The 23,208-nt window shown below is 35.1% G+C and overlaps 1 protein-coding gene across 8 annotated transcripts in view; it reads right to left on the reverse strand.

The window, feature by feature from the left end:
* Positions 1–23,208, reverse strand: part of Kcnt2 (potassium sodium-activated channel subfamily T member 2) — a 394,041-nt gene that overhangs the window by 72,146 nt on the left and 298,687 nt on the right. For 7 of the 8 annotated variants that reach the window (XM_087193836.1, XM_087193839.1, XM_087193837.1 and 4 more), the window contains 2 exons: positions 19,770–19,904; positions 5,513–5,624 (listed from right to left, as the gene is read on the reverse strand). In XM_087193836.1, coding sequence (XP_087049962.1) covers positions 5,513–5,624; positions 19,770–19,904 — 247 coding nt within the window. The remainder of the gene's footprint in view (positions 1–5,512; positions 5,625–19,769; positions 19,905–23,208) is intronic. The other variant, XM_087193838.1, reaches the window with a different exon arrangement.

The raw sequence follows: 23,208 nt of genomic DNA on the forward strand, positions 1-23,208 counted from the left end.
TAGAAGAAAGTTATATACTCATTTCTGAAGACACAGAAGTGTCAAGAAGAATCTGAACACACGGGCCTTTCTAAATTCTCATCCTCGAATTACCATTACATTACAGCTCTTTTGGCCAATCATACTTCAACACACTGTCCACGCTTCATTAAACATACGAATGAAAATAGTAGATTGCCCTGCATGTTTGAGCCTTCACTTTCAAAGACTCCTGTATGGTGTAAAACTTAAACAAGAAAGAAATAAATGTGTTACACTTTTCTCTTGTTTGTCTTTTTTATGGGGCTCTCAGCCATCAGTAATGCAATAGGTAAACAATCTTTTCTCCCATAGTTTATATTCTTCAGTAGTGATCACTTCCCAATAACACTTATAAAGTATTACTTTTTAATGCCAATAGAAACTATGTGTTTATTAGTGTATAGGTTTTATAAGGAATTTATAAGTCATCACAGTAGTAAACCAACTGGCGCCCATACAGTGTAACATTTCACGTCTGATCATTTTAAAAATCTGAATGAAGACCAAAAAAATCTGTAAGTAGCCAAGCTGGTATTTTTTCCTAATTTAAAACCTGGATTGTGTTTCTACAGGTGATGGCATCACCTGTAAAGGTGCAGCTGCATTTACTTACAGATAGACCAAACTGACACGATTCTGTTTGCAATGATAAAAACCCACTTCTCCCTCAGCCAACAGTAACTAGAAAATGTTACTGAGAATGCACTGAGACATAAACTGAAAATAAAGATCAGTTTCCTGCTCAAAAACTATCTCTTTGTAGCCAGGATACAAATACAGGAAGACAGTTAAACAGCAAGTTAGCAGTGCTTTCATATACCATTAGATATTAATGATTTAGTTGGAAATCAATGATTCCTGTATAATGACAGGCACATGAAAAGTTTGTAGGGCTGCCATAAAGACATATCAAATAGGTGTCATACACAACAGAAATTTATTGTCTGCAATCAAGTCACTGGGAGGATTGGTTCCTTCTGAGCACTCTAAGTGAAGGATCTGTTGTAGTCCTCTCCCCTTAGATCATAGCTTTCTGACTTCACTTGTTTCTCTGCACATCTTCACATTGTCTTTCTCCATTTGTGGGGTTTTTTCTGTCCATTTTTCTCCCTTTCTTTATGAAGATGCCCCAAAAGGCCTCCTTTGAATCCCATTTTCTTGGTGAAGACCATATCTTTAAATAAGGTCACATACAAAGTACTGGGGATTAAAAGTCCATTTTTTTTTTCTTTTGCAGAAAGATGAGCTACATAATGGAACTCAGAAGAATACACAAGTTTGTCTGTGACAAAGTCCCACATCCTAATTTCAATGAATGAAATAGTAATAAGTAGATTAAAAATAACTTTCCATGGCTTTATAACATGAAAATCATGATTTCAATTCATTTTTTCCACTTGATTCTTTAAAATTTTGAGATGTATTGACTTCCATTCTAGAAGAGACAAGGGCAAGTAAACACACCACACACACACACACACACACACACTTCTGAAGCTAAAAAAAATTTCCTATCATTACATTTTTTTTTCAGTACCAGGGATTGAACCCAGGGCTTTGCACTCTTTCATTTTTTAATTTTGAGACAGCATTTTCCTAACTCATTACATTGCCCAAGCTAGAATCCAACCTGTGGTCTTCCTTCCTCGGCCTCCCAGTGTATTGGGATTATAGGCATGTTCTACTATGCCCTGCTGCTATCCCTCCTTTTATCCTTGCTCTGTCTCTTTGACTTGGACACAAATCATTTTAAAACCTGAATAAAAGACTAGTCACTTTTGCATTCCAGCAGTGTCTTTCCTTGGGTTCTCTGACCTACCTGTTTAACTTTTTAAGAAGTGAACATCAAGTAATCTGGTGACGTACATCCCTTTCTCTTTAGGAGTTTAGCCTAGATGCCTGACTGTAAGTTGTACCCAAAATTGGGTAGCATTTGGTCATATACAGATACAAATTCCTTAATAACAAAGTCTTTAAGTTGTCTTTCAGGAAAAGCCTCCAGAATCCACTCAAGGATGGCTTGCAACGGACATTTCAAGAATACACGTGTACACAGTTTGTAATAGCTAAAGCTTGGAAGAAGCCCAAGTGCCCATCAAATGGAAACTGGATAAAGAAGATGTGGGGTTTTTTTGTAAAATGGAGTACTACTCAGCCATAAAGAATGAAAAAATAGAGTCATTTATAGCTAAATGGATGCATATCGAGGCCATACTCTTATGTGAAATAAATAGGACACATGTGTAAATACCAAATAGTTTCTCTAGTGTGAGAAATTGATAGTGTAAACAAGGGTTAAAATGATTAAAATGAATAATTGATAATTTGAAATAGGAAAAAAGGTCCAAAGTTGAAGGGGTGAAGGGAGGGGAAGGGGAAAGGAAAGGAGGGAAAGGAAAAACTATGAGAAAAGAAAAAAAATGGAAATGATGTCTATGTAAATAGGGAAGGGTGGAGGGGGTGAAGGGCACACAGGTAATGGGGAAAAAATAAGAACCAAGATGTATCATGTACAGGTACAAACACCCAATGATAAATGTAAACAAATTGTATACCTAAAATGTACCAATAAAAGAACTTAAAAAAAAAAACAAAGAGAGAATACATGTGCACAAAAGTAGCCAGCTTTTCAGGTCAACCATTTGCCATCACAAACTCAAAATCTCCCACACGGAACATAAAACCTCTCTGGAAAAGGAACATGTTACTCATTAAGAGAAGAGATGACCCTCTAAGTGAGCTCAGCTCAAAAGAATCCTAAAACTCTCCCTTCTTGCCATCAAATCAACAAACAGCTTCTCCCCTCCTGCTTCCTATGAATCCCCCCTATATCCAGTTATTACAGAGGCAGACCTGAAATTTCTGCTCCTGACCTCCTTGCTGGTCAACTCCACAAGAAATGTCTTTCTTTTTGCAAAAACTTGTGTCACAGTGTTTGTTTCTGTGTCAGGCAGAGACCCCTTGCTCAATATCATACCCTCTTGTTTGTTGCAAAGATAGAAAAGTTTTGTCTTTCCTTTAGCTAAAGAGGTGTACATAATTGACTAGTATATATGACATATATGCAATATGCACACAATTGATTATAAATGTATTATAATTTATTCTGTCTTTGCAATGTACTTAATGGATTGCCTAAGACAATATTGTTTAATACTCAAAAAAGCTGTTTTCCCATTTGTGGAGAGGATCTCCAAGTTGGCAATAATCTTTCTTTTCAATTAATTTACCCCAAAGATCAAAACCTAATTTTGTTCTTTTTCCCTAATATGATAAACACACAATTATGCACTCACAAATACTGAAAATATCTTCCAAAATTAAGATCTTGCTACAAAAACAACCTTGTGTCAGCAAATATAATTTATGCTTTTAATATCATTTCTTTGAGTATGAAGCATATGTCAAATAGTGGGCTATTTTTATAGATTTTGTGTGCTCACTTTGGCACCACATATACTAAAATTGGATACATGATGTGGTTTAATCTTCACAGTGACATTATTATTCAGCTCCTACCACTGTCTTCCAGATAAGAATCTCAAGGTTTTGAACCTATGAATAATTTATCCAGGTTCCACTCCTCAAAAGTAGTGAATTTTACCAATCTGACTTCAAAGCCTGGGTTTTTCGTCACTAAGCGATACCACCTCATGTGTCATGGATGTCTGATTACATCATGTCAGCACCTAGTCCACTGGATTCCCAATATTGCACTTACCTATGCAAGCTACATCAATTGAGCCTGGCTTTTTAGCCCTTCTATGTTGTTTAAACAATGTGGCACAATGGAAGTTGTCTATGTTGAACACTGTTGACCTTAAGTTTCCCATACTGTATTGGCTTAATAGCCATAATCTTGAAAAAATTAGTCAATCTGTCTCAAACTCAGTTTTCAGGTCAGGAATCAGGGCATAACTGTGATTTCCCTAAGCTCATCAAAGAATGTATTAAAGCTGGATTAACAGTGTGTATGACCAGCTTTGAAATGGGAATCAATAGAAAGGATTGTAGAAACAGCCTTATTTACACGATACCCCTCCTAGACATTAGGACAGCAGCTGGAATGGCACTGTGACCAGATCTCACGCTCAACTTTTCATTTAACTTCGCTTTGTCTTTGATAATAATCAGGTGACCTCTGTTTCTTTTCACTACCCTGAGATTAGCAAGAGGGTTTCATGCCCTTTCCAGGCTGTCCCTGATGTAACATGTCAGGAGCTGCAACATGTAGGTATGGCTAGGCTATTATGATTCGAAGTGCATCATTTGGCCACAAACCTACTCCTGTGTGAAGGCACACGTCCGCATAAATCATCTATCTCATAAAAACCACCATAAATCAGATTCCTGGGAAGTTTGCCCTTTGGGTTGATAGTTTGCCATCTTCCAATCAGCTAGTTTATTATACTAAAGTTCTTTCTCTACCACCATCTTATTTCTGGACTAATTGACTTTTACCAAGCAATGAGCAGACTGAGCTTTTGGTGCAGTAACAATAGAGAATCAAAAATTAAATTAAGTGAAACCAAGAACTAATCAAAAAATATGAACATCATTTCTTCTATCTGTTTTGTTATAAACAATAAAGACAACATAGATTTCACATTTTTAGATATATGTATCTTTATTTTTGCATTTACTTCTCCCAGTATACTAGGATCATGTAAAAGCTGAGTACAAAAACCATGTACTTCACTCTCAGCCTAGACATTGAGAATGGAAACCAAACCTTCTGTCCACCAGATGTGGCTTGCAACTGCCCTGTCTTCGGCAGCATACTGATCTCTCTATACTGATAAAACCTCTGCTTTGAAATATCCTTCTAATCCTACACATATGTTTTTGTTTGTTTGTTTGTTTGTTTGTTTGTGTTTTGGTGCCAGGGATCAAATTTAGGACCTTGTGCTTGCAAGGCAGGCATGGCACCACTAGGCTAAATCCCTGGCCCATCCTCAATATATTTTGATTTTGTTCCCCTTCTCAAACATTACCAAAATTTTCTAGAGGTGGGAGAACCCCTTACCTAGGTAAGAAATAAATTTGATTTTGTCTCCAATCTCATTGGTGACATTTGCTAAACCAGCTTTCAACAGAGCCTATCATATTTCTAAAATATTAAACGTTTTTGGAAACTGAAATCCATATATAAATATAGTTCTCACAATATAGCAAATCATTTGTAATATGATCAGTGTAACTGACATTATAAGTACATATTTCTGTTGAACTTAATTCTTTGATAAATTATATTTGCAACTTATAAAAGATAGAACAAATTATCTCCACCACATTTACTTGTAATATAAATGGTTAAAATTTATCAATCCATTGTTTTAAAAATTGTCAATTAGGATTTTACCCCCCAAATAGGAATTGAAGCATGGCTTTAGTTCTCCTATCTAAGGCATTTCTTTCCACATATAGATATTTCCAGAGTTATTCTTTGAACCAAAATGGTTAAATCAAACTTTCTTAACATGGGTCTTACCTTTTCCAGTTTTGAAAGAGCAAGTGAGTAACAGTCTTTGGCTCTAAATTGCATGAATCTCATGTTTGCTGGGTGAGTAAGCTCTGTGATAATACTGAGACTGGAAAACAACCTACATTACAAGAAGAAAATTTTGCATTACATTAACAGTCCAATATGGTATGTTTTGTAACAATATATTTATAAGTGAGTGATTGTTAGCCTTAGGCTTGAAAATATACCGATCACAATAGCAGGCGGTAGTGCCAGATAAAATGTTCCGTGTAGCATAAAAAAATGAAACACTATTTTCCAAAGAATATTTTGACCAACATTTTACCACAGTAAGAAACACAAATTCAATAATTTGGCTTTTATCAAACAATTTCTCATATAATTATAAAATTGCATAAAAGAAAAACTTCTAAAGCCAATTTTAGACATTTCAAGATTACTTTCTATGTGACACTAAAACAAAATTTCTAAATCAAGTATATTGATTGGCTAAAATATTACAAATGATGAGTTTTTGCCCATTACATAAGCTGTTTGATATCCCTCCTATTCTTTCAGTGCACAATTCTTAAACATCAAATTTTGATGCAGTGAACTTTGAAAAAGAATTATCTTAATCTTAATAAAATTTCACTGTAATGAATTGGTAGCAAGGCTAAAGCCTTACTAGTGGTGTTAGAAAGAGATGCTGACAAATTTCACATCTCATATCACACTAGCTTTCTTCCTACTTGGCTACCTTGCCAAATATATGCACATGTGTGCACATACACAAACACACAAAATTTGTTTCACCCACAGGAAAAGCGCAAAGTAATACCAAAAATATCTATTTTTGCTGCTGTTGATGGTCTGATCTTTACCTCATAGCTATGCGCCACTGACAGCTTCCATGGCTCATGTTTTGTGATTCTATGTAGCAGTTACTTCCAGGGATACTGGGCTAAAGACATTGAACATGTCTTTAAAATATGTTAAACTACATTATGACCACTTAAGTCTCCTCATTGGGTTGAACTGATCCTTTGAACTGAGGTATTAGCACTGACAGAAAACATAAAAAATATAAACTTATTTGTGATTCAAAAACACATCAACTTGTGTTGCTCTCATTTTATGGTAATTCCAGTAGTGAAGGTGCCCTGGCTCCCAGCACCTACAGACTTGATTTGCTGTCTTTTCAAGGAATGTGCTTCTTCTCCTTCTTCTTTAATGCTTTTAGTTTATGAGTACATGTATGTAGTACATATGTCTACATCCCTTGTGTGGAGTTGGCACACATACATAACACATCTTCATTCCTTTTTCCTTCCCCTTTCCCTTCCTACCCTCCCCATTCCACCCAGCCCTGAGATCCCTGCTCAGAGCCTTGGTGCTGCAGATGAGGTTTTACCTCTCCTCGGGTCCAGTTCCCTCACGCTGATGGATGAACTGCCAGCACAGCTCCCTCCTGCCAGGCAGAGTGGGCCTACCCATCAGCAGCCTGGAGGGTTCCGTCCCCAGCATGTGGCCCAGCCATCCCTGATTACCTCCCTTTCAGGGCTGTTTGCACAGTTCTTTAGTCATCAGTCCAGTTAAGGCAGAAGAAAGAACTCTTGCTTTCAAAGATTTAGGTGAAACTTCTATGCTCTCTTGAATATCTAAATGAACTAACACTTCAACTTCATCAAGGTCTTTGAGAACTATGATCTCATCAGGTGTTGTATAAAATATATTCTTTATAAAAGAAAGAAAAATAACCAGTGTCTAGTGGTTTAATCTTAAGTACAAATGCTATTGTATTTCTTCATTTAGATGAATTGTAAGAAGGATAACTAGAATAATATCAGCAAAACAACAATCAGAATATAATTTTTTGTTGGTTTTTAATTTTGAAAATACAGTAATTTTATTTGTGCAAATGATTACTATTTTCAATAATTCTGTGACTTTGAGTTGCTTAAGAAAACCCTAAATGTTAGATTCTTTAAAGGAAGGGTGATATGAAACTTAGAAATAGGAGTTTTGAAACATTTACTACAATGACACACAATAGGGACTGTTAAGTTGTGGCAGCATTTCTCTTTTCTCCACTTCTTTCCATTTCTCTGGCTATAATGAATTCTTTTTCTGTTTACTTTCCTCTTCAATTTTTCTATTTTAAAATCCCAGTCATTATTTAAATTTCTTCTCAAATCCAGTCAAGATAAAAATTTAAAATCTTTTACAAATCAAGGAAAAATCCCTCTCTCTTGGTGTTTGATTTATGTTACTTACTACTCTACTTCTTGCCCTGTTCTCTTATGGATTTTATCCATTCCTGAGCTCTCTTCGTAAGCAGTGACATCTAGAAGGGTCCAGTTTCCTCTCAGTGCCTAGTACTGCAAGCTATCTGTTTAATTAATTAATCTTTAAAAACATACACAATTTCTCAATTCTTTTTTATGCTTTTGGGAATACGTGTGTCAGTACACAAAATCTTGATGAAGAGTATTTTGCAGTTTAGTTGGATAAGTACATGGAGAAACATTGTCTTGTATATATTCCACACGACACACTTTCACTCTTTTCATTCAAAAGTCATCATTGATAGTAAATTCTACGCATTAAAGTTTGTTTGTTTGTTTGTTTCTGAAACTCTTAAAAAATTTAGTGGCCTGTTGGGGAAAAAAAAATCACTTGACTTTTTGGTCAGCAATGCCAAAGATAATATCATCTTAGAGTTTCAAAAACAGTTATTTAAAAAATATTTTTAAAAAAGAAATATCACTAATGACATTGACCATAATAAGTGTTATCACAAACAATACTCAATCTGTGACAATAGAAACTAAAAAAGATAGACAATAATATCAAAATGGATCTGTAAATAGAAAGTCTCCTACCTTTATTTTGCCCTATTCTTTGTACTTTGAAAAGGAAAATTAATGGACCCACATTTCTCCTCTTTGTCTTTTCCCTTTTTTATTTTTTGGAAAGTTTAAAAAGTTCATAAAATGATAATGTGTAAAATGAATAAAGCAATATTCTAAACACTGTCTATGTTTTAACTCATTTAATCTTCACAACATCAGGTAGAAATCTCCTGGTTTCCAGTTTCCAACTGTAACTTCCTTCCCATGCAGAAGGTGCAGGTATGTGGCCCAGACTTTACTCCATCTTTACTGTACTTTTAGACTTGAGCTAATCTGCGCCAGGCCATGAGCTCAGATAAGACGAAGAAGTCTAGCAACTGTCTGCATGGCTCCTAAACACAGTGCTTGAGGGTGGATTTAAAACACACTATTGTCACTCATCAAAGTCACATCCTCCTGCCTGATATTTGGTCTCTGCTTGTCTGACTCCAGTTCTGGATAGTTTCCAACTGTGTCGAAAATGAAGTAAGCTACATTATGTCTTCAAGTCAGAGAAAACTATTCTACAGTTTACCTATAAATATTAGTTTACAGATGAGGAAATTGAGGCATAAAGAGAGGAAATAATGTATTCAAGGCAATATGATTGTAGGAAGCAGAGCCTGGCCCACAACACAGGACTCAGGTCTGAAAGCTTCTCCTATTATAATGAAGAGGCAGGCAGATCATTAGACATGAATCTCAAATAAATCCCTATAAAATAACAAATCATTAAGAATATCTAACCCTATGTCAAGGTTTCATATATTAAAAATCAACTTTATTGTAAAAAATATATATTATACTACTCCAACTACCCTTAAATAGTGGCTGCTAGGTCATAACTTCATCACTGGTATTTGCATTATTGAGGACAATACTTAAAATCGAATTTAATTAAAAAATTATCAAAATTTACTATTATACATTTATCCAAGAGATAAAAAGACCTATAAAGTCAAAATTTTGTCCTTAAAATACTCTATGAACTAACAGAGGAAACCATGAAAATTCATTAAGAATAAAGCTGTATATATTTTTTATTTATGATAAATTATGGCAGAAAGAATCCTCATAGATTAAATAACATTATGTGAAAGTGAATGGAGAGCTCACTGGAACATTAAGGAGATATAAGGCCAGAAAACAAATTTATTAGGCAAATATAACTACAAATTATTGACAGTTTATTTCATTGTTTGAAACGTTGTTGTTTTCCTCAGAAGTATGGCCTTTATCTTTCCTATAGGCAGCATTATTCTCATTTTGAATAAATTTGTGATTGCCTGAATTCTTTTGTTTATATTTCATTTCTAACACATATATATTAGAAATATACACATATATGTAGTCATACAATTTGGACTTTTAATAAGAGTGAATGAAAAGGAAAATTGTATGGCCCAGTTATTTTATGTGAGTGACTCCTACAGTTGAAATTAGGTAGGAAAACAAAAATTTATGTAATATGTCTACTATTTCTGGTCTTCCTAAATAAACTTACATCATTGGTGCTATTTTAAACTCAGAAATTGAATGCATTAGCTAAGCCTGCCACCTAGTGAAAATTTCCAACTAAGCAACAGATATGAAGTATTGTGTTACAATGCTCTTTATATCTATAAAACAATGGATGTATTCAATTTTGATATTTTATAATTGCAAATTTGGTTTTCTAATATATTTTGTGATATATTTGCAAAATACACTGAAACATATTTCTGAGAAATAATATTTCCTGAAATGTAGAACAGTTTGTAAGTAAAATGACATCTCTTTTCCCTAGGTACTAAAATCATAAAGCAATATTTTACTCATAATTTAAAACAACAGTTTGTTCCACTTAAAACTTTTCATCAATTATATGCTGTCCTGACTCTATGATGTTAAATGTAGCCATGGAGATGTGTGAAATTCCTATGGAATATTTCTCTGCCTGCATTAATTTATATAATAGATATTTTTGACACATTCAGTTATGCTGAACAATATAAGATAAAAATATGTTTTTATGGTTTGTATCTTTTATGTCCCCAAAAGCTTGTGTTGAAGGCTTGCTCCCTAGCTGATAGGTCACTGGGAATGTAGGACTTTTAAGAGATGGGCCCTGGAGGAAAGAAGAGAAGTCGTTGGAGGAGTGCCCAGGAGGGAATATGGGGCCCTGGTCCCTCCTCCTTTCTCTTTGCTTCCCCCCTCCATGATGTCCTGCACATTACTGGCCCAAAGGGAAGGGGCCAAATGACCATGGACTGAAATCTCTGAAGCCATGAGCCAAAAATAAATCTTTCCTACCTTAATTTGTTTCTTTCAGGTATTTTGTCATAGCAGATTAACACTAACCCAAAAAATTTGTTAGGAGAAGTGGAGTCATTGTTGTCACTATCCCTAGTGATGTAGTACAAAAGTTTTTGATTAGGTCTACAGGAGGAATTTGGAATTGTATGGAGAAGCAGGCTAGGGAAAACTTGAAATGCTGGAAGCAGAATTTAAGGACAATCTTTGTAGGGGCTCACAAACAAGAATGCTGATAGAAAGGCAGACAGTAAAGACTATGCTGATGGGGTTCAGATGGAGATAAGGTCTTCATTGGGAACTGGATTACAGCCCATTCATGTTATTTTATGGAAAGAGCTTGTGTACTTCTACATGTCTGAAACTTTATGTGAGGGTCAGTTTAAAGGCGATAAGATTATTTGGCAAAGGAAAGAAATTTTAAGGCAGCACAATATTCAGGCAGTGGCATTAATAGCTGCTTTTATCCAGATTCACAGTGAGACTTACAGTGAGACTTACAGTGAGAATTACAAGCAAAAAGTAGAGTGGAAATATTTGAAACACTTGCAGTTTTTCAGAAAAACAAACAAACAAACATTCAAAGTTACAGCCAAGGAGTATGAAGTTGCTAAAGAGGTTGTCACCATTGAAAAGGAACCAAGTACTTTGCACCAGGATTAGAGAAGAGATGCCTTAGGGATATCTCTGGAATTGGAAAGACCCTACCTATGTAGACTCAAGGATTTAAAAGTGTAAACTTATTTCAAGGACGAGTTTGTCCTTGTCTTTGAGAAGAGGGCCCAGAGTACCTGGTTAGTGCTCGGTCAAATAGGGGTGGCCTAAGATTCACGTCCCTGTGTTTGTCCATCCAAGTACTAGGGACTGCTACAGCCATGGTCTGACAGGATTTAGATATGCTGGTAGGCAACCTTGGTGTCCCCTAGAAGATACTAGTTTTGTACTTGTGTGGGAATGCAAAAACCATTTTCTCCAAACCATTCTCTACATGATACCTAAACTTCTCTAAGCTTTAATTATTTCCTGTTATTCTTAAAATAAAAATCAACTCATTTACATACTTTCCAAAGCCATCCATACTCTGGCTAATGAATACCACTTCAACTTCGTGTCACACCAGTCTTGCCCTTGTTGTGATCCAAGTCCTTAAGAAGTCCCCATTCCTAGTACTACAGAGCATTGTGTACTCCCCATCTGGAATCTTTTTTCCCACATAGCCTCTATTCATTTTGCAAATGAAAGAATATGAATATCTCAGTAAAGTATTTTCTAAGCCACTGGACTACACCAAATATCCATCATGTCTAGTTCTATAATGTTCTACATTTTTAAGTAATTATCATACCTATAATTCTCTAGTTAAATCTTGAATAACTTGCTTAATACCATCCCAACAAGACTTGTAACATCCTAAGGTCATAAACCATGTCTATTTATTACTGTAATCATAGTGTGCTGAATAGTCTCAGCACTTACTAGGTGCTCAATAAATCTGGGGCACAGGTGCACTACATCAATAAATCAGAACTGCAGATAGCCATAGAAGTTATCCTTTCCTGCTATTTATCTAATGCAGGAATAGCTGTATTTCAGATGAAAGATCCAGGATTTATTTGTTTCATCACTGACAGTATTCATTATCTTACAAGGCAGTCAGCTAAATTTTAGAAAACAAAAGCAAAAATGAAGAAAACAAATAATCCTACTGAAACAAACAACCCAAAGAAACTTGTGAAATAAATCACTCTTGAACTTTTACCAGATAGATTTACCAATAATTTAATTTCTTACCTATTCTGCACCAAACATTATTTTTTGTACTCTCCAGAAAAACCTTTTCCTTCTCAACTCCTAGAGAAAGTTTTCTCATCTCCCCTTCCATTTGACACACAGATTTTAGTCCTGAATCTGCTACTTTTTTCTACATGGGTAAAAGGGAAACCACTGAATTTCTCTCCATATTGCTTTCTTTCTCAGTGAAATAAGAATAAAGAGATCCCACAGGAATGTCAAAGTGTTATGGGTTGTATCTAGATGTCCCCGCCCCCGAATCATCATGTGGTCTTAGGTTGGGTTTTTCAGAGAGTGGCTGGAGCTAGGTTGTGTGAATATAGATTAAAGGTGTGGGGTAACTAAATTAATCCACTGATTATTTTAGTACAGTTCTGGGTGTGAATAATGGCTAGACCCATCCTGAGAGTGGGTGGCACCAACCGATAGGCTTGTACTCTGGATGGGATAAAAAGGTAATGTAGGCTCACTCCTCACAATGTAGGTTTCCTGCCTGCTACACCATGGACTGTTTGTCCTCTGCCAAGAGGGAGCCAGCCAACTATGGACTAAAACCTCTACAATTGCGAGCTAAAATAAACCTTTCCTCTAACACTGGGTGTCAGGTATTTTGTTCCGGCAATGAGAAAAGTCACTAAGACACCGAACATTCCCAAAGTAGTGCATTTTGATGGATAAATCTACATGGCCATTCTAAAGTAGTTGTTTTTAATTCAAAGTCCATTTTGATATGTCTATTTAAATTTAGTTTAGATAATATTTGTGTATAAAAATGAGAAATGTTTTCTAAATGTAATAAATGCCTTCTTAGATAAAATTTTGACAAAGAAAATTTAAATTTGAAAACAAAAACTTTTCATTTTGAAATCAGATTTTCACTTTCTAGTAGGTCTTTGTTCTGGGAAGACCCACTTCAACATTTCTTCTTAGATATGTAAATGAAAGCCCCCAGGCACAAGGAAGACAAATTTATAAAGGATCCAACTAGACAAAGACTTCCCTTCAAGGCCTGTGATATTCACAAATTGTCTCTCCAAAGAAGAAGTGGTTAGGATTCAAGAATCTGCTCTGAATAAAAGAGTGGCATGCTTGTTCTTCCATTCATCTGGAACCTTTAGGGTAGAAGTTGTCCCCAATAAAGTTTGCTGCCCTAACAAAATATTAGGAAACTGAAAAGGAAAACTTGCGGTGAGAAGAGAAACAAATCAGGGCAAGCGATCCATACAAAGCCTAGAACCAAGCTCTTCTAGAATCAAGGAGCTCATTGCGCCATAAATCATGATGGTTTGGAGCCTCCTTGTGGTCCCACCAACCCAGCACATGCTGCAAGATCATTCATGGTCTATCTGAAGATTTGGGAGTTGTATTCTAGGCTTTTGAAGAAAATGCAGCTGTTCCTGGTAAATTCTCAGGAAGAATGGCCTTACTCTCTCAAAAAATCATGCCAGATCTAAACAGCAAATGCTTGATTGTTACAGTGATTGACAGGGGACAGAATATGCCATCCCAAAATATTCCACTTTAAGGACTATTTTGAGATCAATGCAATTGAGAAAAAGCAGATACAAGAAATGCCCTCTATTCTTTTTTACTTTGCCTAAGACCAGGACATAAGTTACAAACATGTCCCTCCTATTTTCTCTGCCAGGGGAGGCTAAAGTTCAAAACCAAAGGTGCACTTTAGAGTCTTCTTGACTTGGTGACTGCATCAGATGGATTTACACAACAAACCAGTTATCTGCCATTAGTTTCTCAAATATTTGCCTTTCTCCATGCTATCAACCCTAGAAACACACAGTCTTCTGCTTTGTTTTGTCCTCTAAAATGGTATTTTTCTTTGCTGAAGATGCTCCATAAGTCAGGGTTCTAAGCTATTTCTTGTGTTACTCTTTCCCAAGTATTACTAAATGTTACATGAGCGACATACATGCTAATAAACTTGGTTTATTTTTTTCTCTTGTTAATCTGTCTTTTGAATCTTGTCAGTCTATTTTGTCCATCTATTATATTGGCCCTAGCTGAGAATTTTTAAGGATGAAGGGAAGATTATTTTTCCTCCTTAAAATAATGAAGACAAATTAAATTATACAGTTCAGTTTTCAATTACAAAAGCATGCTTAAGGGCCCAGGATGTAGCTCAGTGGTGCCGCACCTGCCTGGCAAGCATGGTCCTGAATTTGATCCTCTGTACCACACACACACACACACACACAAATAAATAAATAAATAAATAAATAAATAAATGCTTAAATTATAGATAGGAAAGAATTCTCCTCATGCCTTCAACTCTCCTCTCACCCCAGAATCCTCCTCCTCAACAAAAACACTTCAGGTAAATTAATAAGATTCTCTAGGTTGGTCCCCTTTGGACTTAGTAACCTTGAAGGGTCCTTTGATAAACTGCTAAGAGATCTATCAAGTGAACTAGGAAGTAGGAGCTCAACTCATCAATGTAATTTTCTGAATAAGAAATGTAACTTTATGCTAACCTGGCAAAGCCAGCCACATGAGTTGCATAAATTAATAGTGAATCAGAGCATTTCTACTATCATATTACACTTGAGTTGCACTCCATTCTTGTCTCCTGGGATATAACAAAACCATAGAGATTGAATATTTTTCTAATAAACATATTAGTAGTTTTGAAAGCTAAATATTTAAAGTCAAAATGCCCCACATCAAAATAGAATAGCAATGTAATCAGTTTACAATGGCATGGGCCAATGTAGCTCCATGGTCTTTCATAAACGCTACAGAGAAATGCAGCCTCCCTCATAGAAAGTAAAAACATGCAGCAATGCTTACCTGCCTAATACAAACAGATGTCAAATAAATTAGAAAATGTAATACTTTTCCCCTTCAAATAGACAAGCAAACTAAAAAGAATATTGCATCTAGCATCTTGCCTTAATAATAATCTGATTTATAAAGTAGTTATCATATCAGCTGACATATATCCTTTTTAGACCTCTATGTGTTAGGACATATTCATTTAACAAGCACTGGCTTCCAGTTATCATTTGCTTGTGATGCATCAGGTACTGCTCTGAGTACATTCAGAATTCATCTCATTTTGTTATTTCAACTGCTTTGCCTGGCAATGTGATGGAGTAGTATGGACACATTCAGATCGCCTGGATTAAAAAGCAAGACTTTAGACTCTGGAACTCTTCTAGTTTTATTTGCAACCTTCATCCATGCTAAATGAATGACTCCTACGATATCTGTAAATTAATTTAAAATACTTCAGAATAAACAACATGACGGGTGTTGTATCAACTCCAGGTGCAGCAAGCATTCCATTTCACCACCAGTTTGGCTCATTTTGGATTTACTCAGAAAGTTCACACAAAGCCACTTCTGTTACCCATAGTTCTATCAATATCATAGTTTTTACTAATTAATCGATGAGAAAAGCAGCTTTCCATCAAGGAGATTAGTGATATTTTGTCAAAATATGAGAACTGCTTGTTACTGAAGAGCATTGTAGATTCATTCATTCAATTCAGAGTATTGTAGATTCATTCATGCCTGATTAATGTATAAAAATTTAGTTCCATAGGGGCTAGGGACCAAGCTTTTAATCCTAAATATTTAGAAATCCAGCCACTGTGACTGGATTTCCAGTTGCCTGATGCTCACTGAGAAGGGAAACTGAATCCCATCTATAGAATGCTGTCATCTACCTCTAGGGAATTTTATGCTAAACAGAGAATCTAAAAGTACAGAAAACTGGGAATAGAAGGAAAAGTGAAAAGGAAAAGCTGATATCAGTGTTAGCTGATAGTGAACAATCAATAATTTTCCACTGAGATTTTCAGCACAGAAGTGATTACAACAATTATCCTGTAATTTAAGCAGGGAAAAAGGTCATCAGTTATCCAAAGACAGTGAATAAGATCAGTAGATGATAGCTTCTAGGGTGGTCAAAGGACTGCTAAGATTTGGGGATATTAGAAAAAACAATTAAGTAGAAAATAAGTTATAATGCCCAGAAAATTGCATGCTAGATATTGAGAATATGGAAGGTAAAATTATTCCCAATACAAGGTCAAGACCATGACCAGAAGAATGGAGACTAAGGTAAGATACTGGAAAGAACATTCGTGTAGCATTGTTGAGAGCAGCAAGAATTACAGTAGGGTTGGCAAGTCTCAGTAAATTAGGAACTAAAATCTGGCATGTGGAAAATGACTGCACCTATAAAACAAAACTCTAAAGTCTTACATGACTGTGTCACTTATTGATGTCAGTGACATTTGTTATATCACAGGGCTGTATACACATCTTGCTTTTTTATTACATAAGACTAGCCAAGATTTGCAAACATAGATTAACAGCTTACTTATTAGATTAACAGTTTTTACTTATTAGATTAACATAGATTAACAGTTTACTTATTGATCCTTCAGAAAGTTTCACAGGATTTTTTCCTGAAAATATTGTCATGTATTTAATGCAAGATTGGTAATGTCCTTACAGGATGTAGGTAAGGAACTAACAGAATTAATCACTTTGAAACTCGGGTATCTAATAGCTTTTTTTTTTGGTACCGGGGATTGAACTCGGGTCTTTGTGCTTGCGAGGCAGGCGGCGAAACCACTGAGCTAAATCCCTGGCCCTCTAATAGCTTTTTAAAAAATTCTGCTGGAATGTGTTCAGTTTAGATTATGTCATAAAAATTAAATAATTTCTAAAAGATCCTGCTTCTGAAGATAGAACAAATTTAATAGTAAAGATATTAAAAGTTATTCATTCATTATTTCAACACATGGAAGTCACTTCTTCAGCGAGATACTCAGACTAGGCAGCCTTTGCAGTCAGCTGGCACATGTATATCTGCCCATAATTATTCTCATTGGTTAGTTTTAAATTATTTTTTAAAGCCTTTATATCTCTCAGTAAGTTGGGGAGTTATTATTATTTCGGAATCAAGACAATTCATTCAGAGAATTACAAAAAATCAAATCAATAGAAACTTCACTATAATAGAAATAACCTCACTGTAAATTGAAAACAAAATAGCATTTTAAAAAACCAGGATACTCTTCTTGTAAAACTATAATTAGCTTTTGCAAGGTATGGAATCCAAAAGTGATTTTACTTTATAAATCACATAAATAAATCTCATCTCTGAATTCTCTACTCTATAATTACCTTTATCTACTCTCTTGAGAAAAAAACTGCTTACGTATCTGTCATATTTAAACATGTCCTATACTACCTTTCAGCATACTACTTAGTAGAACTCAATAACTAGTTAGCTCTATTCTAAATGAGCTGCCACATTATAATAACTTCAGACCATGTATTTCTCCTTCTGGAACAAGAGGTTCCTAATGCAAATTCAGAACAGATTTTCCAGTTGCTGAATAGATTCTTTACATATCTGATTTTTAATCTTTACATTAACACTGCAAGGTGAACAAAATATTTCTCACAACATTATATAGATGAGGAAAACTGAATTACAATGAGGTTAGGAAACACAATTTAAGGTCACAAAGTAGGGTCTGTAAGGACAAAGTAGAGCTGTTAGGAAAAGAGATAGTAACAGATGAAATTTGTGCCTATAATACATGTAACATTTTCATCCTGCCACATGAGTGTGATTATTATACTGATCATAATTAGACCAAGCATGTGTTAAAACATTATATATTTTTAAATCTTATATAATATTGTGATTAACAATGGGATTTAGAAAAAGAAAGTAATTTTCTTAAAACCATACTCCAAATTTTCCCCCTGAGAATCTACTGTATTTTTCGTTTGTTCCTGAGACAGTGTCTCACTATGCAGTTCAGGCTGGCCTTGAACTCACGGCGATCCTCTTGCCTCACTGCCTGAGTGCTGGGATCACAGACGTGCTCCACCAGCTTGGCCCTGAGAATCAACTTTAGACTCATCTCTGAATTTTGCCATCAAATCTGAGTTAATTTGCCTCAATATAAGCATGGCTACAATATGAAGGTGTGAAGGTAGAGTGAAAGCGGATGTTGATGAGTTATTTTATTTACTTTCATAATTTGGTAGCTTAGATATTTCCTTTCAACTGATGCAGTGCACTCATAAAACTCAAAAAAAAATCTTTTTCAAATACTCAATATCTTTTTGGTATTTAAAATTTCACATGATTCCAAGTGACATAGATTTCCCAATTTATAAATAATTTTGATTTTGCTTATAGCAAGTGCTTTTGTGATGGAGACCACCCTGAGGGAGCTACAAATTCGTAAATTGGCTTTTCATATTAAAAGTCTGAGTCTGCCTGTTAGCCCGCAATGGCTTGCCGGAAGAGCCAGCAGTTGGTGTGTGGGAAAGGAACAATGCCCCACACCACTGGTCACAGCAGAGGCCTCAATGATCCATGACACTGTGACATCTTGGATGGCAAGACCACAGTGCAGCTAAGGGCAGCATGACTCGTACAGAAAACTCCTACAGAGGCAAAAATTAATCCATGGGAAGAAATAAGTTTCCCTTTAATCTATGAGCTGTTCTTGCTAGAATGGTTCGTTCCCTTGTTGCTAGGAACCTGCTCACCTCAGTGCTCTGAGGCTTCCACTCACTGTCCCCTGCAGTGTCCCTCACCCCTTCTAGAAGCTCCATGTTCAATAAATAGTGGCCAGCTCCAGGAGACGGTTTCTTGGCGAGATAAGAGCTTTGACCATCCTAGGACCCTCATTTATGCATTAAGATCTTGTCTTCTTTTTTATTCCTGCTGCTGTACCCTTGGCCAGGTGCTTGGGGGTCTGATTAGCCTCCAATGCTTTTGTCTGTTCAAGACTGTTCACGCTTAACCAATGATAACTATAATGGGGATTTATATCTGAGTTAGTTCAATGAAACTAACTAGTGAGTTAAGTTAATGAAACACATAAAAATAGTGGGGACAAGGAATTTACTACTAAGCTGGATAAATTACCTGGGCATAGCTTTGCAATATTTCAATCTTAGCTAATTGCATACCTGAACTGCTACTAGACATGAAACCCAAATCCACATGGGAATAACTTGTCCTGAAACATGACTGCTGCTGTGCATAATTTTTTGAATTTGGTATTAAGTTATCTAAGAAAACTGACACATAATTCTATTTAAAAGAATTATTGATCTGCTGTTAAATATTTGACTTACACAGTGTCAGTCACATAAATATGTGTTTTGTGATCAAATGATTTATGATCAAATGAATGAATGAAAGACTATAAAGTCAATGTAACTATCTCACAGACAAGTCGGATTCAAGTGTTTCACACATGTTTAGCATCCAGGCAACGACGTGGTTGGTGACAGACACATACCTGAAAAGGGTCTGCACATTCACAATGGTTTTGGCATCCGCCATGTAGTCTTCCTCAGCACTCATGGTGCTCTCTTTGTCCACCACCACCATGTTGGCAGCAAAGGTCACTCCACACCTGAGCAAATCATCTAGACTTTGATAAAAATCAACAGAGAAGAGTGGACTTTAAATAAATCACCACCACATTGGAAGGATTGCTCAAAACTGCTTGGTGCTGTAGGTATGTAAGTTGTCTTTATATGTGGCTGGGATAGTGGGTGCATAGGCTGGTACTAATGGGAATTATAATATAATAGCATATCTACTGGTATAAAATGTTTTTTCTTTAGGGAACTTTAGATTTCTTTAGATATCTGTCTCAGAGCATCTCTGTTAATGTTTATTTTATCATATTCATTAATTACATATATGATATTTGGGAAGATCCATTTTGCAATAAGAGTGTGTTACAATTATGTTTTATAGTTAATATACTATGTCAAATAACTGTAATAGTATACTATTACAGTTAATGTACTATTTAATATATGTTTACTTTTTTACTTCTATGATGCTTTTGGTAAGAGTAGAGATGGATATTCTTAATTTAGATTGTCAAGCCTAATGAAGAAATATAAAACTATGAAAGGTTTACTTTTAAATCTTTATCAGTTCCTTTATTTTACTTATTTGTGTGTTTATTTGGATACAAGATCTCACTAAATTACCAAGGCTGGGCTTGACCTCTCCATCTTCCTGCCTCGGCGTGCTGAGTAGCTGGAATTACAGGCATGCACCACTGTGCCCAATTTATTATTCCCTGGTGTGAGAGCTATGAGCTAAAGATTATTTCTACAGAGAACAAATATCTGTTAGTTTTATGCTTCCCAATTACCCAGACCAAGTGTTTAAACAAGTGATCAAACAAGCTGATTTATTTAGCTGTATGAGGTAATTACAAAATTAAAAGTCAAACACATGAGCTGTAAAACACCTTACTTGGAACCCTTTCCAGGTGAACGAAAGAAAAAGGTGTCTACCCTTAAAGCTGTGGTCCTCACTGACTTTGCTTTATCCAACTAGAAAAAATGGAACTGAATAGTTAAGGGAGATTAAACTTAAAGGAGAAGAAGTGTGTTCTACGGAGTTGACTGAAGACAGATAAGAAGAGATAGATGGATTTATCTCACCATCTTCCTATTTAAAATGGGAAGGATAAAACTTAAACAACCTGAGTCCTTCTTAGATTCTGAAAGAGTCAGCTCTCTGAGGATCTCTTCCACATTAACTGTTTGAATGAACTATGTCACTTCTTTTATGGCAAAGCGAGAGGTACGATTTCTTACTCTGTTATTAGGTGAGAGAGTATTACCAAAGCTTTGAGTCCAAGATCCCCAGGAGTAGTCCAGAAAAAATATTTCACTTGAATCAGGAGCAGTATTCTGTGGCAGAGATTTTATGGCTAAAACTGTGGAAACAGAATGTTATTCCAAATAAATTTCCTATGGTATGAGGGGCTGGGACCATAACACCCAATCAATACGATAGTCTTCAAGCTTAAGCCCTAGCAATACTTGGGTCTTCCTTTTATTTAGGAATTTCATCATAATTGTTCTTACACCTGCTTTAAAATGCATTTTAAAAGGAGTTATCCAGGGGCTGAGGATGTAGCTCAGTGGTAGAGCACTTGTCTAGCATAGGCAAGGCCCTGAGTTTAATCTACCCCCAAAAGATTGTGATATGGCCCCTTATAGAGCATAACTCATTTGCTTTCAAACCACTTGATATTTTAAATTATATCTTATATTTCATCTTTCACAATATCTTTCCCATTTATTAAAAAAACCGCTCAATTAGAATTATTTTGGAAAAGGGAAAAGATAAAGTGGTAGAACTTAAGTTTGATTTAATAAAGACATACAGTTAGGGGTTAAGATAGAAAAGATGAAGGCTTAATCAGCAATAATTAAGCTGAAGTTAATACTTGGTCAAAGTTTCACTGTAAGATGGCTGTGTTAAATTGCTGAAAGCTACACATAACCACGTGTATCAGCTAATTCCATCCTCAAAAATTTTGGTTCTTATATTGTACTCATAACATTGGCAAATAGTAATACTCGTTAAATATGCATTTAAATCAACAGTCAATATATAAAATTGTAATGATATTCCTGAAAAGTATAGTTCATTTGTTTTTCATGCTCTAATTTTAAAACATTATTTTCCTACTTATTTAATATTTAATTAAACCATTTTCCTTTTTTTAATAGACTAACAATTTATTTCTATATTTCATATCTATAACTTCCCAATTCCATCCACATGACCCGTTTCCTTCCAATATGTTGCCTTCTACAATTTTGCCACCGGAGGGCAGCCAAGAAAAGCTAATGTGAATGAAAAGAAAAGGACGTTTCAAAAACCGGGTTGACAGTGCGTCCCTTTTCGTGTTTTTTGCTTCCGGTCCTGAACTGTGACTCTCTTTTCCAAGGACTAGAAGGTGAACTCTACGAGTGTGAGGAAACATCCTTGACTGTGTCGGAATTCATTAAAAGGAGTTTTTGAAGTAAGGAAAATTTCAAACATATGCAAAAGAGAATGACATATTTAGCTATGGAAATATGTTCCATCATGCAACTTCAATAATTATCAATTTGTAGCCAGTCCTGTTTCCTTTTCATCCCTAAGAAGTTAATACTCTCAGTTCTCCTTTTCTTTCTTTCTTTCTTTTTTTTTTTTGTTTTGTTCTCCTTTTCTTTAACACTAATAATTTCACTTAGAAAGTTTCACTTCACGGTTTATATTAGAAAAGACAGAAGGGATGCTAATTCTTTATCTTTTAATATTTTTCTCATGAATTTTTAATAGAATACTATCATTTTAAAGTCTTATTACTGGTTAAAAATGTTTAAGATTTAAATGGTAATTTTAGTTTATTTAACTGCATTTTAGTTATTTAGCTAGTATTATAACTAATGATGTCAATTATATTAATGTAGAATGGAGACTAAACACATTTTAAACTGTTTGACCTTTAATATATCCACACAGTGAATAAACACATTTAAAGTTTATAGACTTTTTTTGAACATCTACAGGGAAGTATGTAAGCACTACAGTTCTCAATTTGTAAATTTTAGAATTTAAAAAATAAAAAATGATGTTTCATATTATTCAGATATATTAGTTCTCTGTTCTTTTACTTTTTATATATTATTAACATCATTATGATGCATATATAAGAATTTGTTTTTATACTAATGCATGATATATATTTTGATTAACAATATTTTTAAATGTTTGATATCTGATAAATGAGTAGAATAAGTTTTTAAGATGTTCCTATTTAGAAATCTAAGCTAAACTTGGCATTTCTAAAGTATTTTTGAGATTTCCACACAAGTCATGTTAATGATATCAGTGCATTTTCAGGCCACTATAACAATAGCAATAAGGTA

Source organism: Heterocephalus glaber, unplaced genomic scaffold (genome assembly GCF_053883595.1).
Source record: "Heterocephalus glaber isolate CG9 unplaced genomic scaffold, H.glaber_assembly_v1.0 deba00001600, whole genome shotgun sequence".
NCBI lineage: Eukaryota > Metazoa > Chordata > Mammalia > Rodentia > Bathyergidae > Heterocephalus > Heterocephalus glaber.